Here is a 22,584-nt window from a genome sequence, read left to right as displayed (position 1 = left end):
CTTATTAATTAACATTTTTTGGACAATAACCGTATTTACCACGTCTTTTACCCACAGAGACAGGTATTAAATGTCTCCCTATTTCAAAATGTTTCTACCACCAGGCTTTTGGTGTTCAAGAAACCCCCTTTCCCGCCATTGATAATTTTGGTCTTTATATTTTGACGTCCGGGGTGTTTTGATGGTATCCGGGAACCCCAAATTTCCTCTATTGGACGGTTGCTGTCAAATAATTGTATTGGAAATTCGAAACTCCAAGTCTTGTCTTTTAGTTTAATATAATTTGGCATAGCAGGGCTATTTGTATTTTTGTAGCCATGCTACGACGCACCGGTCACCTAACGATCCTCGACTCTACGATACATGTCTCGCAGTTATTATGCTATTTTATTTACAGTCTGGGACGGATTGTCTGGCTTCCCTCCCAAGTATCGCCTCCCTCCAGAACCTGCCAGCTCTTGACTGCGCCAGGCTCCACGCAAACCATACCCTTGTACTCCTCGTCGCCAAAGTCACTCATGCCCTTGGCCTTTTCCGTCCAGGGATTCCAAACTGTGACGGTGTTGAGGCCTTCACGTGTGATTGAAAAGAGGGTTTTGTCGTCCTCTACAACGCTGACCGGAGCAGTGGGGTCAACATCCACATAGACACGATCAGTCTCGCCAGTGATGGCTATCGCGTCAGAAGTTTCCTGTTTTTCCTGCTTGTTATCCACCTTGTCTGTATAGGTCTTGTTCTGGAGGTTCTTGACTCTGATTTTGGAGACGTCCTAATTGATGTGTTAGTCATTGTGGTTTCTCGATTGGTTGGGGATTAATCAACTCACCGGAACTTTGAAATAATTGTGCAGCAGCACATGGAAATCAAACGGCTGAGATCCTTTGTTCTGCACATGTAGAGATGTTTCTAAACTCTCGGAACTAAGGATGACGCTGTAGACGAGTCCAAATTCATATGGCCACGCTTTGCGAGCATCCTCGGTGATGATGCTCGAAGACAGTCCAAAGTCTAGCTTCACTGCAGAGTCTGCTTTGGCACCCTTGGACCCAAGTGATTCGGAGGACGATTTTCCGAGAAACTCCCAGGTCTGAGATCGAGCGAATCCGTGCTGGGGCAGGTTGGAAGTCGCATGGTTCGGCGGCGGGGGACCGAATACCTAGGAATAGCGTTACGTTTAGCAAAGTGAAAACAGAATCGCATGGCCGAGAATGTTTTTCAAGAAAAGAAGAAGAAACTCACCGGGAATACAACTGGGATACCCCCACGGATAGCTTTAGATCCATCCAAGATCGCCTTGGAGCTGACGAAAAGCTGCTCTTCTCCGGTGGCGAGCTTCCACGAAGTGACGGTAGCTCCATACAGATGCACTGAAACAGACTCTCCCGTGGGAAGGATTGCTTCGACAGTACTTTCATTGACATTGACACTTGGCTGAGGAATCGAGGCTCCGACGCCAATCGAGGATGGTTTGTTGCTGCGATCCATTGTTGTTTGTTGTTGCTGCTGCTGCTGCCCCGCGCTGACGTCGTCTAATGATGATTTTTATCTTATCGCGGAATCGTTCGGATGAACTTAAAGAAAGAGAACAGAAAGGAGAAAGAAAAAGGCAATTGCAGCACGTCGAGCACTTGAGGAGAAGACCTTAGCGCGCAGTTGGGTTGTTTACAGTTGGAGGGGCACTTGATGCAGCCAGTCATTCGTTGACATGCAAACTAGCTAACTAATCAGCTTGACCTGTAACAAGATTGCATGAGGGGTAACATACTAGCAACGATACCCAACAGGCGGAATCTATCTCCATCAGGGGGCTTTCGTCATCATTATTACTTGTCGCATTATTATGCATTATTATTCAAATGTTATGCATTGCTTATTACCCAGAATAAAGCCCTTTACGTCTGGTGAGCTTATGTGATACTATACAAACCAAACAAGTTCCCATTTTCTTATGATACAATTTGCGAGGTTTGTATTAATTTAATTTTTATCACTAAATTAATAATTATCAATAATTATATCAATAGGTGATTTAGTATTGCCGATCCCTGTATAAGAGACCATTTTATGTGCAGGGTATTCTTACCATGCGAAAAAATGTTCGCTCTTGTCAATCGTCTTTTCTAATTTATAATATGTACTCTTGTCCCCGGTTGCCTCTTTGTATGAATAGTGTTCTGGAGAATTATGCACTACTTGCATGTGGTGTATACGTGAATGCAAGTTTGTTACTACCAACTCTTCAAACATTCAATGGAATAGCAACCAGTATATTTATTTCTTGAATATAATAGTGAAGCCTGCAAATGGGCTTGTCCTATAAAGTACGCCTTCGCTATGCACGTCAATCCCAAAAAGGCGAGGTAAAACATAAAAAAAACGAAAATAAATGCCCAAGGTTTAGTTAGGCTTGGCTTCTTTTCACTGCTTCGACCCGGATGTCAAACATCAGGTCATCAATCTCCCTCAGGACACCTCGACCAAAGGAAGCACTCTTGATATTACTGAGGACTTGGCGAAGAGAGCTGACAATACCACTTCCTTGAGTTTCGCCCTCATTATCCACCACGGTATCCGTCTGAACCTCATGAGAAACATATTCCCCAGTTTGCTTGTGGGCTTCTTCTGTCAACGCTGGAACACTGCTATTGGGATCTTCCATGCTCATGGCAACATCGTCATCTTTGCTCTGGACAAATTCTTGTGGAGATGGCTCGTCACTCGTAAGAATTTTAGTCTCCTGGTCCGGTATCTCCAAAGGCAAAGTCGGCTCTGTCGGCTCTGGCTCTAAATCATTCGTAGCATCCTCTGTGGACTCGTTCGCATCAGGTGTAGCAGCAACCTCAGACAGGCGAGTCCTCCTTCGCAACGATCTTGAAGATGGTGTCGAGGTACCTGGGTTGACAGGCGACGATTGAGCATGTTTTTGCTGTTTCCTTGGCGTTGTTGGCATCGAGTCTGATTTAGTAACTGGCGAGCTGAGGATTCCACTAAGTCGTTGGGATCTTCGCCTTTTCAATGAATGTGACTCAGCCTGAGGGGGAGAAGATGGAATTTCAGGGACATAATTGTCATCCAGACGCCTGCGTCTCCTCCTGGACCCAGTATTTGTCCTGTTACCAGCAACTGGATCTGGTGTGCTGACACCCTTTGTTGGAGACGATTGCGGTGTTACAACGTCCTTTGCCGAAAGCCCTGAGCGACGAGTTGTTGTCCCGGCAGTTGTATTATTTTCCTTGGATACTGTATTAAAATTATCCTCGGTAGGAGCACTCTGGGAACTTCTGAGAGATCGTCGTTTTCCGCGGTCTGAAACTGGGGAGTGTTCAGCATCAGTTATGGTGTCTCGCTTTCTCTTCCTGGTGACTGGTGCGGGTGGCAAGTCTGCAGTGTTGCTGGGTTGAGAATATTCTATGTCCTGAAAGTCTACTGCCAGTTCCAGATCTTGTCCAAGCTGAGAAGCAAGTTGTTGTTCAAACTCGTCCTTGTAGGTGTCAGGGATCTCGTCTAAAGGCGCGTCTTCTGGTTCTGGTAGAGCCTTGCTGTTGCTGTCTGATGACTTATTTAACTGCTTGGGCGAGGCTTCTTGTACAGGCGTTTCTTCTGTAGTGGGGCCCGACGATCTGGTAACTGAGCGTCTGGTACTTCTTCGCCTGCCACTACCGTTTTCAACACGATTGTCGGCATCCGAAGTGTAAGATTCCGATCGGCGAAGAGAAGACTTTCTTCTCACTGCCGGCCGACGAGGTGAACGTGACTGAATTTCGGAGGGAGGAGCAATCTCTGTCTGCGAGACACCTAATGGAAAAGATGAAACCTTTTGTGATTGGATGGACCTGTCCTTCGCGCTAGGAGTTGGGGAGGAACCCGGGAAATCATCGTCATTTTCTTGCAAGTTCGCAGCCAGTGTAGGCGTCAATAGATCATCCGAGCCAAGCTCAGTGTCTCGTAAATCGGACAACTTGACTGGAGTCAGAACACCAGTGTCCTTTGTCGGACTAGGTAGAGCAGGAGAGGAAGACGGCAGATCTTCGAGGAACATAGCATTGCTTCCGCGTTGTCGTTCCTTGACCTCCTTTTGACGCTCTGTAAGCAGCTGGCTTTCAATATCCGATGGCAGAGGAGATGACTCTACTGGGACAAATTGGATTTGAGAATTATCGTGACGAAGCCGCCGTCTTGGAGTCATATCGGCACGCGCTGGTTGTGCAGTCTCTGCATTCTTTTCCAGTAGCTGCGTAATTGGAGAAGAGCTAAAAGTGGCAGGACGTTGTTTTCTGCGGAACCTGTTTTTCAAGTCCTTTGTGATAAGGTCTTGAGCAGAGTCAAAGCTACTGTCAGTGTCCTGAGACTCTACCAAATCTGGAATTCCATAGCTCTGTAATCATGTTAATTTCCAAACTGTGCCCTGATAATCCAGGGTAAACATTAATATATACCTTCGAATTATCCTTGCTTGGTAAAGGACAAGGTAGCTGTAGCTCCACGAAAGGGTCAAGTTTTTCAAGAGCCAACTGAACAGCAGGAGGATAAGTAACAGAAGCCTGTAATCCAAAGCTTGTGTTCCATGTTTCAATGAAGCGATTTGCTGTTGATTTGTGCACCGACTCGAGACCAGCGGAGACGATGGCTTCAAACGTACGGAGCGATTCGGCATCATGCGGTACAGCTGTCTGTAAGATGTTTGCTACTGCCCACGAGAGCGTTCGACACTAATCTAGTTAGCATCTAGTCACGAAAATTTGACATCTAAACTCACTGCAGTCAGTAACCTGTTGCTCGTGCCATTTTCAGAGGTCAGGCAGCGAGCAGTGTCCTGTAGCCATAATGACAATGGAGCTTGAAGCTTGTCTAAGAGCTTGAAGCGAAATTGCGCAGTGCCGCTGCCCAATAAAGCTGTCAGAGATTCCATAACCTCTGCGGTTGCAATGTTTTCATCGACATTGAATTGTTCGTAAGCTTCCGCTGTAACTTTAATAATAAGCTCCAAAAGGTTTTCAGGAAAGAAAGGATGGTTGGGCACAGTGGGCCCTTGGCCCAGGCCAGTCACGGATGCTCGGGTTTCACCTTTCTGGTAATAGGATAATGATAAGGCTTGGGTGGTAAGGGCTTTTAGTGGCCAAAACGATAATTTCCGAGTCAGTTGCAGGGATTCAGTCGCCAAAGGCTCGATAATGAGGGACGCTATGCTACGTTCTCCTCTTTCTGTCCGAACCACGCGTATACATGCGTCAAGCAATGAGTCCCATGTCTGAAATGTCGTTCCAAACTGTAATCCACGGGCAAGTATCTTTGTTACATTGTCGTAGTCACGGGTAACAGTACCGTCTCTATCTCGGGGAGTCTCCATTGGGAAGGAAGTGAGACAATTTATCGTCAACTTTGCTGCTGCCACCCAGATTGAACCAACCAGCTTTAGGTCGGTGTCGCTATCGCGCAGCCGTAGCAGGGTGCATTTTTCTAAAAACTCTAGACGAGATCCTCTGGACTGTCGGCCTCTGCAAGCGACTTCTAGAAGGCTGTCAAAAAGACTAGTCTTCAGATCTCTCAGATCTGAGTCTTCGCCAAACGAGCTGAGAATGCGCAGAATGTGCATGAAAGGGGTGTCGAGGTTGGAATCGCTGGGTGTGCGATGGTGTGTTGGTGTATTTGCAGCCTGATACGTCTCTTGGGCTGTCTTAAGAAGCAGCTTTTCAGTAAATGGTGATGGCCCAATCGCCGTTATGAGCGTTGTTGAAAGAAAGGAGAGTCTTTCCAAGAACTTGTCGCTTGTTTCTGCGTTCAATGAAGCAGGAGCTCCATGTCGAAGGCGCTGAAAAAGATCAAGAATACTTGCAATTGCTTGCGTGAGTCCTGTTGACGCCTTTATCTCCTTGCTTGATGCTTCTGCAAGTGATTTGCAGAGATTAGCCCACGCAACCGCGATGTCTGAAACCGGATCGTTCTCAGGTGCCCAAGTTGAGGTTGGAAAGAGGGCTTCGAATGTTTTAAGCACTAAACCAATGCGTGATCTGGTCCATTTGCAATCGATAGGAAATATATTTTCTGGCTCCATCTTCAATGGCTCGTTGATCTTGTTTTCCGTCCACACTTTAGGTTGAGAGCTCCATAGGAGGGATGCCAGTGCTTTGCAGGCGGAATCGCTCAGCTGAGAGCTGGTAGTGAAAATTTTGGCTAGCGGTTGGTGTATATATTCCTCCCAAATGAAGTCGGTATGCTCATACGAAGCTGACGGACGGAATGCATAGTAGATGAGATTGTAATAGCTTGATAGTACCGCCCGATTGACGGTGCTCCCTGGTTTTTCGGTTTTCTTGCGCTCAAACTGCGATACAATTGGTCTCGTGAGCATCTTCATCATGCTACGACTGGTCGAGTCGTTGCAAGTGATGACATAGACGAATCGATTCCATCCAAGAATAGCCTGAATCTTGATTCGAGGTTCACTGCAGTTGAAACACTTTTGCAAAACAAGGACCCAATCCTTGAAATATGTCCACTCTTCCATAACGAATCGCTTACTTCTCAGGAGTAGGATGATAATGCTCCAAATCTGTGGTACATGCTCTCCGCTATCAACCGAGGACATCATGCGTGACATCCTCTCACAAATTTCTGACACGAGCTTTTGGCCCTTAGGCAGTTCCTTGTTGAATATGTCTAGAATGGTTTTCGAAATATTCAAGTTCGGGCCAAGTATGACAGAGACTTGATTACCAAGAACCAAGGCCTTTGACCTGACATCCTTGATTGGGTGGAGAAGACCGGAAATGAGATTCTCGACCCATAATGATGCTTGCGAGGCCATAGCAGCCTTGTCCTGGCCAAGCAAGCGTGTGTATACTCCTAATCGTTGCGAGATAACCCCGTTGCCTTTCACACGATCCGCAAGATTACTCAAAGCAGCTAGGATTCGAGTAATCCGTGAATTCGTCATTATCTTCGGCGGGAAATTCTGGTTGTATAGAAGGTTTGTGTAGTGAATGAGCACGGTCTTGGGAACCTTGCTATCTTGTAGGGCGCTTAAAGAATGATCAACGATAAAGATCTTGAAGTCATCAGGAAGATAGGTAGAAAGCGCCTCGCTCCATACGAGGTAGATCGCAAACTTCATCGCATTTGTGACCAAATTCATCTCCAACACTTCTCCCTTGCCGAAATCCCTACCGACATCACGTTGGATGAATTGGGCCAGTAGCCCTACTTTCGAGACCATGGCGCTCTGCTCGGGAACACTGTCATAAGTTTTTGTTGATCCCAGGAGGTGTATGTAAGCGTCCACTCGGGAGCTTATAGACTCTCCGGCCAGTTGTTGTATTGCCGATTCCAGTAGAACAGCGAAAGGCTGGGGCTCGTTTTCTTCCGTTGGAGTTGGACCATTCGTCATTTTGAGAATCGACTTGACCGGTTTGCATTCATTGGAAGGAGGGATCGAACGAATCGCGGTATTGGACACGGGGGTCAAACCCGAGGCTGTTGCCGGCTTGATGTAGCTCGTGATTGGGGAGAAGTTGACCTTCTTGCTCGACCTCAAGATGTTCGAATCAGCGGCGGAGGGGGTATCGGGCACATTCAGTCGATCCTGTAAATGATCTGCATCTCGCTTGAAAAATGTTCGCGGAGGAGTTGGCGGACGAGCGGTCAGGATTTCGCTCATGATTGCGGTGGGAGGAAAAAAAGACAAACGCTAGGAAGAAGAGAATCCGACAGCACCGGGCATTGCTGTGTAGGTGTAGAAAAATCAGCCCGAATAGACACTGCCCATGTTAAATCCTCCCCGTGGAACAGTCCTTTAGTTGTGGTTGAGGACCAGTGAGGTTGTTGGCAGGCAGTGCTGAACGAACGCGAAGTCGCGGAGGCAGGAGCTCGCGATTTGGCTGCGCGTAAAGTGGATGAGTCGCGCGTTCCAGCTGTCATGGTATTACCGTATTATTGTATTCCACGCCAAGACATCTGTGCCTCGTATTTCAGGCCGCCGCATTTCAAGCCCTATAATTTCTCTTTTGGGGAATTTCAATGAATTTTTCTTTCTTGAAGCTCTTGATGATAGATCGTCGGCCTCGATAGTACCTACGCGACGTAGTTTATTTGAACACTTCATGACTGGAAACGATATCTACAAACGATCGTGGATATGATAAGCTTGAGACGGATGAAACTTTATGTTCTGAAATTTAATGTATATACACGACCTAATCGTTTATGTCCACCTTACCTATTAAAACATAATGCCGTTTACTTAGTCCCTTAAGTGCTGCTGAGTGAATTGATATTAGCTGGACCAAACATTTAAAAAGTTTTAACAAGTCGTTATAAAGAGACCAATTCTGTTTATGAGTTAGTATATATATACAAACGACCACAAGAGGCGTGAACCTAGGCAGCGGGATTAAAGTCCTCAAACCATTCGAGGTCAGTGGTTCCGGCATTCTTCATTTCATATGCAATAGTCTCTCCAGCTGGACAAGAAAAGGTCGTGATTGTATAGGAATGCCCAGGAGACACTGTGGTGACTCCAAGATTTGTCCTCACTGCTGGAGCGTTGCTTGCAGAGGTCTGCAAAGTAGCGGGCGACTGAAGCTGAGCAAAATCAATCGCACCATCACCACTGAAAGAATATGAGGAAGTAATCAGTTTGTCCTTTGTAGGGAAAAGGAAAACAAGAGAGCAGCGTTTGCCGGAAAGTGAGGGAGGAATATCGAAATTGAAAATTGACGAGATTTTTGAGTCAATAGTACCGTTGAATGAGGTTCCAGGGATTTTAGATGGCGAAGAGCTATCGATTGGTATGATCAGGTGAGGGAATTCATAATTCCCGGGGGTAAGATCAGTTGGGCAGCCTGCCCCGGAAGGATTTGAAGGCGGAGTGCCAGGTCCTGTGGGAGAAGTTCCTGGGCCACCCGGTGATTCTGGATGGGATGTACCACTTGGATGAGAGGGCCCTGGCTCACTGGCAGTAGGAGGCTCAGGTTTATTTGGTGGAGGTGCTCCCAGGGCTCCCGGTGCTGGGGTTCCCGTACCGCTAGGACCACCTGGCGCACTAGAACCGGCAGGATGCGAACCTTCGGGGGGATAAGAATTGCTCAGAGGAGCTGGAATACTGGAGTTACTTGGTGGACTTGGGCCTCCCGGAGGGCCCGGATGGGGCCCGCCTCCTGGACCTGGCTCAGGACCTGGATTTGGACCTCCTGGGCTGCCAGGCGCACTAGGGCCAGGACCGGGATGAGGACCAGGACCAGGACCAGAGCCAGGGCCACTTGGAGCACCCGGAGAAGTAGGACCAGGGCCGGGCGGAGGAGCTGCTGTATTCGTAGGAGAAGTAGGAATAGCACCAGGAGCACTGGCAGAAGGACCCGTTGAATGACAGTTGTTTGCCTCGAAGGAGACATTTTGACAGCCATTGACATCCTGCGGGGCAGGATTGGTATAAATATTCAATTGATCGCCTTGACTGGACAGACATGCTATGAATTCGGTAGATCCATTATGATGTAGTCGGCCGCTGGAATCAACCGAAAAACCAGGTTGAGGAGAAGCTCCTTCGTCACACTGCAACTGAGACGTTGGTGCTGAAGAAAATAAGCATCAGCAAATTTCGCAAACATAAAAGGGAGAGTGTAGTAGGAGGAAGGAAAGGGAAACAAACATACGCGTTAGAAAGCAACCACGGCCTTTCCCATCTACTATGGCACCGGAAGAGTTGACACAAAACTGGCCTGGCTGTGTACCATTTCCAATACGAGTCTGACCATCATCTATCTGTCCCACAGGTCCCGATTGCCCACCGGAGGCAGTCAAGGTAAAGCAACATGTTTCGTTACCAGTCGCCAAAGAATTTGCTGTGGCGATGATTGCAGTAGCAACAGCAATAAGCTTCATATTTGAGGTTTAAAGGAAAATTTGAGGGTATGAGTATCTGTTTTCGAGAGATGAAGCTGGGTGGGAAAAACATGAAGTAGTCTCGTTGCCCGCGAAATATATGACTGGCTTCACTTCGCGGATTATCAATGTTGGCAAAAACATTAAAGTCACAATCGTCATAAACCAATCATTTCTAATTAGAATACGACATGGAGGCGAGCTCAATTTTCATCGCTGTGTATATGTGTGTATTGGTGCCATATCTTGGCATGACGCGTTGGCATTTTTTCCCCAGCCGTCAGGATGTCTACCTAGATTGATTTGAAAGGCGAGCATGACGAGATACAGTAAGTACGGTATTCACTAAGTGGCTATACTCATACCCCTTCGGTATTTTATCCCTGTGTAAATATTGAAGAAGGCACTTGAATCATCCAGTAGGGTCGAGTTCCTGTTCGGCACTGTACCAAGGTTTCAGTATCAGCAGAGTCTGGTTCAGGCGTGGCGAATTCGAAGATATCCAATATGCTTAGAGTGTTGCCAGAGATGGATATCACACAAGTCAAACATTATGGTCGAGAAAATGGATTTACCATTCTTATAATTCTGGACCATGTCATGCTAAGGCATCATATTTGAATTTAAACGATAGTTAAGGTTGTAACCTTTCTAGCCGAAGTCAGAATCCCCGACCTGATTATAAGCTACATTTGACTAATCAACTCATAAATGGCCTGAATGCTCGTATTTTGGGTCTTTGAACAGCTAATACTTGTCGTGGCTGAGGAGACTTGCGAGCGGAATTTTGGGCCGAAGAGATGGCGAAGGAGAGATGGCGAAGGGAGATGTATTGTGCAACGCGAGGCAAGAAAATGGTCACAATAATGACGCAGTACTTTGCCTCTGGTATTTCCCAGTGATATTTCATGACTCAACTGACTGAGAATATTTCCCTAAACTTTACTTGCTACAGCATATAGATATTTCGTACTCAGAGCTAGCGTTAGATTTGGGACACTGAGACGACTTGTATATCAGGGCCAGTTAGATCTATAGTAGACAAAGGTCTAAATGTCTACATTCTCATAGCATATACTCAAGTGAATAAGTAAAAGTAAAGTTATCTACTGATGTAGTGTTTGAACATATACATAGGAAAAGCGGTAATACATTTCTAAAAATACAGCACATACGTCGCAGCGGCTCAGATCTTTCCTCCAGTAAGCTCTTCGACCACTTTGCGCATTCTTTCTTGCTCGACTCTCCACCTGCCAGCATCGCTCGTGGTTTGGTTCCGGACGATATCCTGGATACTTGGAGGAGCCCCCTTGGCCCATACATTGTTTCCTGCACCGCTATCGGAATCCCATTCTCTTCCGCCGTCTTCGCTGAACTTGGTTTCAATCTCTTTGTCGAGTTGGGCTTCTGTGGTGATGAATGTACGGGCGTTCATGTATAGGGTATGGAGATCTTCTTGGCGGATTTCCGATTTCACCCGTTGTTTTGCGAGGACTCGCTGCCGGGACACCGTGATACGTTTCTCTCGGTTGGGATCCGAAAGAACGGTTCCCTGCGTGGGTTCCATGGCTTTCACAACAGTCGGTCGTGTCAAGCGCTCATCCTCTCGCGGTGGCTGGTCGAACACACGCTGCCTGCGGGCTTGTTTCGCAGCGCTGCGCCGCGTCATGAAAGCATCTGTGTTCAGTTTCCTTTGATACAATTCAACCAATCCCTCTCTGAGATTGGCTCTCCGTAACTCTGCCATCTTATTTTTCCATTCAATGGCTTCGGCGTGAGGACCGTCCGCCTTAACCGGGTTCTCCTTGGGCTCGAGGGTGGCCGCTGTGATGTATGTCCAGGTCGGCTTGTCGGCACGGCGAGGGGGAAATATCTCGCGAGGCACGGGCAGAGTACCCTTGACCTTGGGCTTCGAAGGAAGATCGGGTTGCAAAGTCCGCGGGATTTCGATGTAGTTGGGAGACTCTGGTCCGACACGCAGCTTTGAAGACACGGAGAAGCTGCGGGCCTGCACACGGGCAGTCCGGCAGCTCCTGGACAGCGACATTGGATGCTGCTAGTAGATAAAGCTTTTGCAAAGGAGAAAATTAAACAGCAAGAGCAGGAAGAAGTGTGCGTGATGTGAAAAGAATGGCGTGGACAGCTTGCTCTGCTGAACCCAGCTGGTGTTGACGGAGACAACTCGAGACTCGCGCAGACAATTTTGCTGCGGGTGGTCCGTGCACCACTAGCCTTCCCGCCAACTTATTTTTTTTTTCTTCCTCTTTCCTTCTCTGCTCCGACTGTGCCTCCACCATTTCACACACACTTGTCGATTTTCTTCCTTCTTGATTCTTCTGGTAAGAATTACAGGAAGCAATCTGTATTAAGACACCATGGGTACAGGCAAGAAAGAAGCCAGCCGCCGAGAGCGGCAGGGCAAGGTTGGAGATGGCATGGCCAATGTCAAGACGAAAGGTGAAAACTTTTATCGGTCAGTGTGCTTGAACGCAGTCCCAGCCTGTGTATTCGACTAACATCCCGTAGCTCTGCGAAGAAAGTCCGCCACCTGAATATGTACAAAGATGGCAAGGCTCGCCATGACGCTCAAGGAAATATCACTCAGGCCGCCTCTTATCAGTCCCAAGAGGTCCCTGTCGCGCGGATAGAACCAAACCGGAAATGGTTCGGCAATACCCGAGTGATTTCACAAGAAGCCTTGTCTTCGTTCCGGGAAGCCGTTGCAGAGAGAGCCTCGGACCCTTACCAAGTCCTCTTGAAGACCAACAAACTTCCTATGAGCCTGATCCGGGACGGTGACGGTGACACTGTCAATGGTCTGAAGCAACATCGCGCCAAGATGGCAATTGAAACAGCGCCTTTTGGCGATACGTTCGGGCCCAAAGCCCAACGAAAACGGGTTAAACTAGACGTTGGCTCTTTGGAAGATCTCGCCGGGGAATCAGTCAAGATGCATGATACTTACTTGGACAGACTTGACCAAGCCAAGTTATTGAGCGGCAATTCTGGGGCTGACGACGCCGAAGACAGTGGTGTTTTTGGTACCGCACGAGAGGCAGTCTTCTCCAAGGGCCAAAGCAAACGTATTTGGAACGAGCTGTACAAGGTGATTGATTCTTCAGATGTCGTCATCCACGTACTCGATGCCCGCGATCCGGATGGTACCAGATGCAGAAGCATTGAGAAGTATATCCGCGAAGAGGCGCCACACAAGCATCTTATATTTGTGCTGAACAAATGTGATTTGGTGCCTACCAAAGTAGCTGTAAGTCTAATAGATCCCTTTCCAAGCTTGCACACCGACCTCCACAAACACATTCTCTATCGGCCTTAGTGCCGGTGCCATCGCTAAGTCAAGGCTTCTTCCTGCGCACATGTTGCCAACTCAATGGAAGTTGTGTCTGTTACAGCTTTGGTAGATTGACGTTCACCCGCCGCCCTTCCTCTTTCTGAGGCCTGGGTTGACCTGTCTCTCGTTTTGAAAGCTCGTCGTATAGGGTGTAACAGTGCTCTGTTTTGAGTTGAATTCTGAACCCCGTTCTTGTAACGGTCTTTCTGTATCAGATTTCTTAGTAACATCTCACACATTTCACCTTTGTTTTCCTTGGTCGCTTTTTTTCAATTTATCTTGCGGCTTGAACTGACTGAATGTCATAGGCTGCGTGGGTGCGCTATCTTTCAAAAGATTATCCGACACTTGCTTTCCATGCGTCGATCAACAATTCCTTTGGCAAAGGATCTCTGATTCAATTGCTACGCCAGTTTTCATCGCTTCATTCCGATCGCAAGCAAATATCTGTTGGCTTTATTGGCTATCCTAACACCGGCAAATCATCGATAATCAACACTCTCCGAAAGAAGAAAGTCTGCACTGTCGCCCCTATTCCGGGCGAGACAAAAGTCTGGCAATATATTACGCTGATGAAGAGAATATATCTTATTGATTGCCCTGGAGTGGTGCCTCCAAGCAACAACGACAGCGAAGAGGACATTCTTCTCCGAGGTGTCGTTAGGGTTGAAAATGTTGAAAACCCTGAACAATATATCCCAGCCGTATTGAAGAGAGTGCAGCAACGACATATCGAGCGCACGTACGAGGTGAAGAATTACGCCGACACCCTGGATTTTTTGAGTATACTCGCGCGAAAAGGAGGCAGACTTCTACGAGGAGGTGAACCGGACTTGGATGGCGTTGCTAAGATGGTTATCAACGATTTCCTCAGAGGAAAGATCCCCTGGTTCACGCCTCCTCCGCACAGTAACGGCAATGAAAATGAAAAGATTGAAGGCCGAGAAGGCCGCCTTGGAGAAATGTCTCTTAAAAAGCGCAAAAGAGAAGCTTCCACGGCGGGCTCTAAAGCAGACGAGAACCAAAAGTCCGACGAAGCCAATGGAGAATCCAACGAAAGTGACGACGATGACGATGACTTTACAGGATTCGGCAATTCCGATTCCGAGGGAGGGATCAATGTTGAGCTAGATGAGGACGACGAGGATAAGGAAGAAGAAGACGACGAAGAAAAAGAGGATGACGCATCCAACGCTGTTTGAAGCACATAATCACCATCTTGTCCCAGCTTTGTATTCCGCTGTTTGGGTGGTGAAGCTATAGATAGATAGGTTACGTAGGCGGGCAATGTCTTCCCTCGCCCTTATGATTAGAGATACCCATGAAAATAAGAATATCGAGTGCATCGGTCTAGCCACGCTGTTATCAGACCATGAATCTATTTACCAAGACATGTTTAAGATGTTGAACGGTGGAACAGCGGGGACAGCGTTAACCGTGCCAAGCGTCTGTTGCACAAGACCGTGCGGGGGTTGAATAGAATGTCGACAACACCGGGTACAAGCACAACTCAACTCAGCTCCAGTTTTCTCCAGATGCGTTTTCCGAAACCGTGCAGATGTAAAGTTTCCATCGAGTTTATGTACAGGACACAGGCTCCCTAAATCCTAGCAATGCCTCGTTCAAAATAGCATGTTCTCTTCCGTGAGAATTTCCGCCAGCTTGATTCGCTCGACGCACCATGGCCGATGACGCACCGCGAAGCATGTCTATCATCCCATATTCTTCAAACCGCGACGTTGTTCTGTGAGTGTTTCTTATTAATTTCTTGGATTGAAATCCCTGCTTCGAAACTAACGCTAGCTCTCAGACGCCACAATGACTCCGTTGTCGTTCTCGATCGCGATTCCCAACAGCTCGTGCTACGCGACGCGAGTGCCAGCAATAGCGAATTCAACATTGATCTGACCGACTGTCCTTATTGTCACCGTCCGATGCGAAGTCGCGAGAATGGATCTGAGGCCCATCAAGGCACAAGCCCTGCGCATGCCGACTTTGTGACCCCAGACTACTTTCGCCTTCTCCACGATAGCGCGCCTGCGACTGGGGCGACCGCCTCGCCCCCCTCACCTCGACGACGATTCACCCAACCGGCTCTGACAGACGGTTCAATAACGGCGCCTGCATCATACAGACAATCGCCGCCTCCCGCACAAGGGATTTCGTCGGCTGCTCTTAGTCAGGGCTATTTCAGGAAGTTTTTCATTGAAGAAAGGGAGCTCGGCCGAGGGGGAAAGGGAGTTGTGCTGCTGGTCAAACACATGCTGGATGGAGTTTCGCTGGGCCAGTTTGCTTGTAAACGTGTGCCTGTCGGCGATGATCATGAGTGGCTTGAAAAGGTTCTGGTCGAAGTTCAATTGCTGCAGCATCTCTCGCATCAGAACCTCGTCTCATATCGCCATGTATGGTTGGAAAACGCAAAAATCAGCACATTCAGCCCTAGTGTACCTTGCGCATTTATCTTACAGCAATATTGTAATGCTGGAGACCTTCACAAATATGTGTTTGGTTCCATGCAGGCATCGACAACTACACAGCAGTTGAAAGAGCGTCTTCGACGGAGGTCTAAGGGGCAGCGCGATACAGCATCAATGGACCAGACCGGCCCTCGCACGCTACAGTTCGAAGATATATATTCTTTCTTCAAGGACATCACGTCCGGGATCCGTTTTCTACATGCAAATGGCTACATTCACCGCGATCTCAAGCCAAGCAACTGCCTTCTCCATGACTCTGGTAACGAGTTGAGGGTATTGGTGAGTGATTTTGGAGAGGTCCAGTATGAGAAGTCTGTACGGAACTCAACCGGCACCACCGGCACCATTTCATATTGTGCACCAGAAGTACTACAAAGGGAGTTTCCCGATGGCCCATTTGGCAACTTTACTTTCAAGTCCGACGTTTTCTCGCTGGGGATGATTCTTCACTTTCTGTGTTTTGCGCAGCTCCCTTATCGCAGTGCAGATATAGTCGAAGAAAAAGAAGACATCGATGAGCTTCGTGAAGAAATCAGTCAGTGGACTGGCTTTGACTCCTCGCTCAAGCGGCTTCGCCCCGATTTGCCGGATAAACTGTACATGATGCTTGAAAGGCTTCTATCTGTAAATCCTGATTGGCGACCCACTGCAGACGAAGTTTTGATCAGCATTCAAGGAGGCGTCATTGGTAATGAAAGTCGTCGATTTGCTCGCGCAAACTCGAACGGGCCGGAATTCCGCGCCATTCCTCGCATCCAGCCCGTTGATTCTCCAGCTCCCAACAGTCCCCGTGCGTCTCGGTCGCCCACAAAGTCTTTACCACGAAATAATGCGAGATCACTTGGATCACCAGTCCGGTATGAAACGCGAAGCGTCACTGCGTCTTCAGATATACCCCGTAGTCCAGACTTGGACAACAGAGGCTGGGGTCCATCGCAGCAGCCAGAGCAAGACCTGATTCTTCGTCCCCGATACCAAGACATCGCATCCGGGCCAGACGAACAGCATCATCAATATAGTCGCCCCATAATACACCACCAACACTCACCACAGTTACTGCCTCCACCGCCAGAACGCTTCTTTACCAGTAACTCGTACATTTTCTTTATTCCTATCGGCTCCTGGGGCCGGCTTCCAATACCGAGTGCCCGATTTTCCTTTTTCATTGCCAAACAGATCATCACTCTGCAGCCCTGTATGCCACGGGCTGTTAATCCATGGGTATATTACCCATTGGTAATTCTTGCTGTCCTATCTTTGCCAATTCCAGGCATTAAGGCACAGCTACTTTCTCTGGCCATTCACCTCACCATAATGGCGCTGAGCGCTTATATGAATGCGATATGCATATGGAATCCATCCAGCTCGATCTTTTGATCATTACATTAAAAAGACGGACATCATCTGTGCTATTATTTCTTGTTTTTCGATTTCTTCGCTTGTTGATTCCGGAACGGCGTTTGTGTTATTTTGTTTCCAGTGTCTGGTTTTCATGACAAAAGCTGCCATGTAAATGATATATACCCATTAGGTTACGATGTAGACGAAGTGAGATGATTATTATATGAAGTATCTATAAAGATAACATCGTGCGAGATAAGAGGCTGCCTGTCCCAATCTCCGCCGAAATGGGCGAACAAATTGTGGCAACTTTTTGCGTAGCACTCCCGTCACGAACTATGAGTGGGATCTGGTGAGCCAACCTTTCTCCATGAGCATGTCCATTCGCACTGAATGCCACGTCGAGACAGGATCTCTGGGACAAGGCTGAATGATGTAAAAAGGTGGTGGTCTGGCGGCTGGAAGGATCATCTTAAATCTACGATGGCAGATTTTCGTCATGCACACTAGATACGATGTTTATTACGATGGGAGTAACAACCTGTTCATGGCATTTGGTTGTCTTAGATCTCTTGCCTCATTGCTACTATGTAAATGGTGTTAGGGAACTCCCATGTATCGATATTATGAATAGTTAAAAGGACTTTTATAGTGCATGTCTACACTATTTTCCTAACCTTTCTTGTTTTTCTTTTCTTTCTTTCTTTTTCTGAAAACAATATACTCATGAAGTAGAACATATCTTCGTAGATAAACTGGTACCCAGGGCATTGCAATTTCAATGCACGTCCTCTAAGAGCGTTTGGAGACTCGGACTAAAAATGGTTCCTTCTCCCACAGATAATATGACTTCTGGTCCAACCAACAGAGATCGTCGGCCGGTTCTAAATCAAAATTGTACACAACTCTTGCAAGAACGAGTCGCATCTCTGCCCAAGCTAGATTCTGACCAATACAATTGCGGCCACCGATGGCAAAGGGTTGAAAGATGCTCCTGCTATCATCATCTAAGATCTGTGTCCAGCGCTCTGGAATGAATTCATAAGGGTTTTCAAAATTCACATCGCAATAATGTGCGGCGAATTGAGGAATCCCTACCAGAGTCTGTGAAATTGTTAGCTTTAATGTTTCCGACATTAAATGGCACAGCAGTTTCTGATAGATAGTTGGGCAATTCACAAAATGCAAACAAAGGAATAATCAAAGAAAGTAAGAGGGGAAAAAATATAACTCACTCCTTCAGGGATGAAATGACCACTGACGAGTCGTCCTCCGCGAGGAACAACCCGAGTGAGGGCACCAGGGATAGGATAGCACATACGCATACCTTCCTTGATGACCGCATTCAGATATGGCATCGTTGCTGTGGAAGTAATGGTGATTTGCTTTTCACTTTTTATTGCGCGAACCTCATCTTTTAAGCGTTGAAACACTTTGGGATTGCGGCAGATGTAATTCGTGACGCCTGCCAGCACTGTCGCCGTGGTTTCACTGCCTGCCACGATGAGAAAGGTGAAGGTGCCTATTAACTCTTCCATTGTCATCATAGGTTCTCCACTGTCCGGAGACAGACATGCACCCAGAATGTCGTCAAGTGTTTTCGACTCGGGTCGAGCAAGGCGTCGGAGCACCTTCTCGCGCGACATTGTGACGAATGACCATTTCAAGCGATGTAGATGGCGTGGGGTAATATAAGGCATTAACTCATTCAATGGGGAGTAATATCGCAGACCGATACTCAACGCTGAATACTTCAAGTGACCGACAATCATCTTCACCCATGGGTGGTAAGCCTTTTGCTCGAGCTGATCAAATGACTCGCTGAAAGCTAGTTCTCCAGTAAGATCAAAGGACAGCCAATTATACCATTCCACAATATTGATAGATTGACCACTCTCGACAACATCGCCCAGCTTGCGCAGCAGGATATCGATATAGCGGTGCAGTAGCCCCTCTTGTCGATTTAACGCCTGGTTGGAGAATGCATGCGCCAAAATCTTCCTCATCCTGGTATGGTCTTCTTCAGAACCGTCTAAGATGCTGCGAAATTGCTGGGCTCCAAAAACGACGGCATTTTTGGGGAATCCTTTGTTTTTGTTGTGTCCAGTGTACATGTCTTGCCATGCTGATCCTTCAATGAAGGATAGCTCATTCGGGGCAACACGGATGACAGTTCCGTATCGATCATGGAAATCCTTTATTTTTAAATGCAAATCACCGCGAACAAGTGATGTGACAAAACAGAGTCTTGTCATTGCCCAGAGGGTAGGACCGGGAAATTTGGACAGAGGGTGAAAGTATACATTGTAAAGTAATCGAGCTGCAATGCACTACATATTATCACCAGCGATGATTAGCGGCTTCACATTCATACAGTTGTAGCCGTGCGATCTTACCAGGAAAAACGTAACGACCAACAGCCACAGGAATGAATTTGTAGACATGATGTTGGTTAGGAATTGAATCAATGCCTACAAGATGTTCAAAAATTAGTCGGATAAGGGAATGACAGGCAGTGTGGACGTTGGGCATTTAACAGTATGTTAAGTTTGCTAGAAATTTTTATACTTATTTTTCTCCCCGTCACCTACCACCTGTGTATCACTCGAGAATGAGTGGCAGCCTCGTTGTTACATTGTGTTGCAAATACTAGCCGAAGTATGAACACTCAGCTGGCTAGGGCTATTCCATGATAGGAACTTGACTTGTCTACTATAAACTTGAATAGACGCCGAAGAACCCGGGTGGTCAGGTTTCAATACCATACCGCTACCTTGTATTAGTAGTCTAATTATGCAGGAGCAGGTGCAGCGATCGCCCCCGAACCCACGAATGCGAACGTCAACAGCCGCGGAGGCTGCCTGATTGAGTTAGGTGCCTATTATCAACACTAAAACTTGACTAGCTGGAGGGAGAGCGTTATTAGCTCGTTGTCTTGCAGTAATCACAGGGATTTTCTGCATCAGGTTGGCCCCATGCATACACCTTAGGCCTTAATTCTAAGCACTATGCTCGGTCGAGGTTTGATTATCCCTACATTACGTATATATAATGATTTTTTTACAACTTCAGTAGGAATCCATCTGTAATTGTATGTTCAAAGGCACCTGTAATATCATATTTCCAGACAACCCCTCAAAATAGATTCAAAACCGAATTCCCCACTCGTATACATCAATACCCATCTACATATGCCCGGATCTATAGATATATGAAAATGTACGCAGAGCGTAATGCACCAAGCTCCTGAAGAGAACAATAATATTCTACTTATATGGAGCTTCTCGATAATTAGTGTGTTATGGCATATATAAAGATTACCATGAATCAACTCGATATCGTGGGTTGCTCCTCAATTGCTCTCCGTATGTTATGAGCAAAAAGGGAACCGGTATCATTGCAACACCCAACAACCCAAGTAAAGTGTTTCCCCATCCAAGACCCAGAGCATTGTACATCGGGAGGCCTGCAAGTGGTAGCAATGCTCCAACAATGGAGCGCCACACTGTGGCAGCAGCGAGAGCGGAGGCAGCATGAACGGTGAAAACGTCCACAAGATAGGCTTGTATCGGCATCTACAATGAAAGCAGGATCGAAGATTAGCTATAGGAATTTCATCACAAGGAAGGTAAAGACGAAATAATTCAACGTAAAGGCAAAGTAAAAAGATCAGTCTTACGAAAGACGCCATGAAACCAAAACCAAAGAACGCAGTTCCTAAGATCGGGACAAACCAAAACACTTGCTTCTCGGCCGACCAGCCGTAAAGTAGTAGACCTATAGGGACGAATATCCCCCCAAGGATCATCGGCGGCAACCGGTACTCTGGCTTCATCTCCCCTTTATTCTTGATAGATTTCATCTTGATCATCCGGTCAGAGATCACGCCAAATCCGAAGAGACTCACGATCATGCCAAACCCGGTGCCCAGATAGCAAAGCCCTACCACATCTGGGGAAAACCCGTAGGACTGCTCAAACACGGGTGTGAAGGAGGTAAAAAGCAGGTATAGGTAACCGTAGATAATTGCAGCAAACGTTGACATTGAAGCTACAATGGGAGATCCCACAAGGAGCTTAATCGGTCGAATAATGCTTTTATGGAACGCTTGTCTTGTAGCCTGGTCTCCGTCAAGACAAGATCGAAAATGGGGATTACCGGTGGTCTTTCGCGCTCTCTTGGCTTGCTTCCTCAAAATTGCAGTCGATGACGTCTCGCGCAGCAGGATGAGAAAGGAAGCAGTGATCGATCCGGACTGTTCCTTGTTAGCCCTCGCTGGATATTTTTTCTTTCCCTCTTTGTCCGGGTTGATAGCAGGGTTGAAAAGCAAAGAAGAGAGAAGAAAGGAAAGAAATCCAAACCAACAACATACCACAATAGCAAGGAGCCAGAACACCCATCTCCAGCCCTTGGATGCCGAGAGAAATGAGCCGGCAACTGGCCCAATAACAGGTCCTAGTATCGGGCCAAGGGTCCAGAAAGCGAGCGCTCTGCCACGTTCCTCCTGCACAAAGAGGTCTGCCACCGTGCCACCCCCGATAGTAAGAACGGCAGATCCGGCCACGCCTTCTAAAAAACGAAAACAGATCAACATGGTGAGGTTCGTACTGACTGCGCATGCGACTGTGAAAATTATAAAGCCGATGTTGGTTGCGTGGTACATTGGTGAGCGTCCGTAAAGCTCTGGTGATAGATATCAGTAAGTAGCCTCTGCCCACTTCAACGTTGTTGTTCCTTTGATAACAGCACATACCAGAGAGTGGTGCAATGGCCAAGGGTCCTGCGGCATATCCGAGAATGTAAATAGAAACCACGAGAGATCCAAGGATTGTGCTGTTCGAACCAAATTCTGCAAGACATTGTGGCACAGAAGGCGCAAAAATGGAGGATGCAAGAGGCCTGGTTGTAGGTGAATTAGAATCAACTGTTTTCACTTCATTCATTGCCTCTTGACGTGTCCCTTGAACAAGGAAAACCTTGGGGCTAGACCTTACGTGACAAATGACATGGTGGACAAGATAGCGATGATCGCCCATTTACGCCGTGGTGGCCAGTTGCGGGCGATGGCTGGGTCATCAGGTCCATTGAAGTCGACAAGCTCTGAGCCTAAGTTTTCAATTGTCCCTTCCCAGTCAGCCATTGCTTGGGTATTCTGATCTGCTCAAGTCACAGGGCGAAATATTACGAAGATGGACGGAGCTACTATATGCGAAAAGATCTATCCCCTTCATGGGAGCTGATGGCTGCTGCTCCACACCCTGGGCTCATTTTGAACGATTGCAGATCAGAGTCATGCAAGCAGTGGGGATGAAAACAAGGGGCATCACATTTTGAACATGGTTATAATAGTCTGTCGTGTAGACAGACCTTCTCAACGATGTCCAAATGAGGGTAGTGTGCAATCCCATCCTTGTTACGGTGCTCCGTGCATGCATATGCATATGCACATGGATTGATACATGGATTGGTACGTGGATCCTAAACTTGTAATAATCCATACTCGCCGAGCCGCTTTAGTTGTCTGTATTTCGGAGCTTATCT

The 22,584-nt window shown here is 47.2% G+C and overlaps 8 protein-coding genes across 8 annotated transcripts; 2 read left to right on the top strand and 6 right to left on the bottom strand.

Moving 5' to 3' along the window:
- Positions 1-391: 391 nt before the first annotated feature.
- TRUGW13939_00741 (uncharacterized protein) lies at positions 392-1,485 on the bottom strand (the record flags this gene model as incomplete). Its single annotated transcript, XM_035483948.1, has 3 exons — positions 392-769; positions 827-1,156; positions 1,240-1,485. 3 exons carry the CDS (start codon positions 1,483-1,485, stop codon positions 392-394), a joined length of 954 nt encoding a protein of 317 aa, XP_035339841.1.
- A 916-nt stretch (positions 1,486-2,401) lies between these two features.
- TRUGW13939_00740 (uncharacterized protein) lies at positions 2,402-7,654 on the bottom strand (the record flags this gene model as incomplete). The annotated part of the gene is made up of 3 exons (XM_035483947.1): positions 2,402-4,375; positions 4,437-4,709; positions 4,757-7,654. The coding sequence occupies 3 exons, from the start codon at positions 7,652-7,654 to the stop codon at positions 2,402-2,404; spliced, it is 5,145 nt and encodes a 1,714-aa protein (XP_035339840.1).
- A 719-nt stretch (positions 7,655-8,373) lies between these two features.
- Positions 8,374-9,876, bottom strand: TRUGW13939_00739 (uncharacterized protein; the record flags this gene model as incomplete). Its single annotated transcript, XM_035483946.1, has 2 exons — positions 8,374-9,566; positions 9,648-9,876. 2 exons carry the CDS (start codon positions 9,874-9,876, stop codon positions 8,374-8,376), a joined length of 1,422 nt encoding a protein of 473 aa, XP_035339839.1.
- A 1,186-nt stretch (positions 9,877-11,062) lies between these two features.
- TRUGW13939_00738 (uncharacterized protein) lies at positions 11,063-11,923 on the bottom strand (the record flags this gene model as incomplete). Its single annotated transcript, XM_035483945.1, has 1 exon — positions 11,063-11,923. One exon carries the CDS (start codon positions 11,921-11,923, stop codon positions 11,063-11,065), a length of 861 nt encoding a protein of 286 aa, XP_035339838.1.
- A 328-nt stretch (positions 11,924-12,251) lies between these two features.
- TRUGW13939_00737 (uncharacterized protein) lies at positions 12,252-14,427 on the top strand (the record flags this gene model as incomplete). Its single annotated transcript, XM_035483944.1, has 3 exons — positions 12,252-12,349; positions 12,403-13,141; positions 13,534-14,427. 3 exons carry the CDS (start codon positions 12,252-12,254, stop codon positions 14,425-14,427), a joined length of 1,731 nt encoding a protein of 576 aa, XP_035339837.1.
- A 479-nt stretch (positions 14,428-14,906) lies between these two features.
- On the top strand, positions 14,907-17,079 carry TRUGW13939_00736 (uncharacterized protein; the record flags this gene model as incomplete). Its single annotated transcript, XM_035483943.1, has 2 exons — positions 14,907-14,971; positions 15,036-17,079. 2 exons carry the CDS (start codon positions 14,907-14,909, stop codon positions 17,077-17,079), a joined length of 2,109 nt encoding a protein of 702 aa, XP_035339836.1.
- A 756-nt stretch (positions 17,080-17,835) lies between these two features.
- On the bottom strand, positions 17,836-19,487 carry TRUGW13939_00735 (uncharacterized protein; the record flags this gene model as incomplete). Its single annotated transcript, XM_035483942.1, has 3 exons — positions 17,836-18,147; positions 18,279-19,373; positions 19,440-19,487. The coding sequence occupies 3 exons, from the start codon at positions 19,485-19,487 to the stop codon at positions 17,836-17,838; spliced, it is 1,455 nt and encodes a 484-aa protein (XP_035339835.1).
- Positions 19,488-20,360: 873 nt separating this feature from the next.
- Positions 20,361-22,183, bottom strand: TRUGW13939_00734 (uncharacterized protein; the record flags this gene model as incomplete). Its single annotated transcript, XM_035483941.1, has 5 exons — positions 20,361-20,618; positions 20,723-21,298; positions 21,416-21,726; positions 21,797-21,942; positions 22,038-22,183. The coding sequence occupies 5 exons, from the start codon at positions 22,181-22,183 to the stop codon at positions 20,361-20,363; spliced, it is 1,437 nt and encodes a 478-aa protein (XP_035339834.1).
- Positions 22,184-22,584: the final 401 nt, after the last annotated feature.

This window comes from Talaromyces rugulosus, chromosome I (genome assembly GCF_013368755.1).
Source record: "Talaromyces rugulosus chromosome I, complete sequence".
Taxonomy (NCBI): domain Eukaryota; kingdom Fungi; phylum Ascomycota; class Eurotiomycetes; order Eurotiales; family Trichocomaceae; genus Talaromyces; species Talaromyces rugulosus.
The sequence above is the reverse complement of the archived record's forward strand: the minus strand, read 5'-3'. Positions and strand labels throughout refer to the sequence as shown.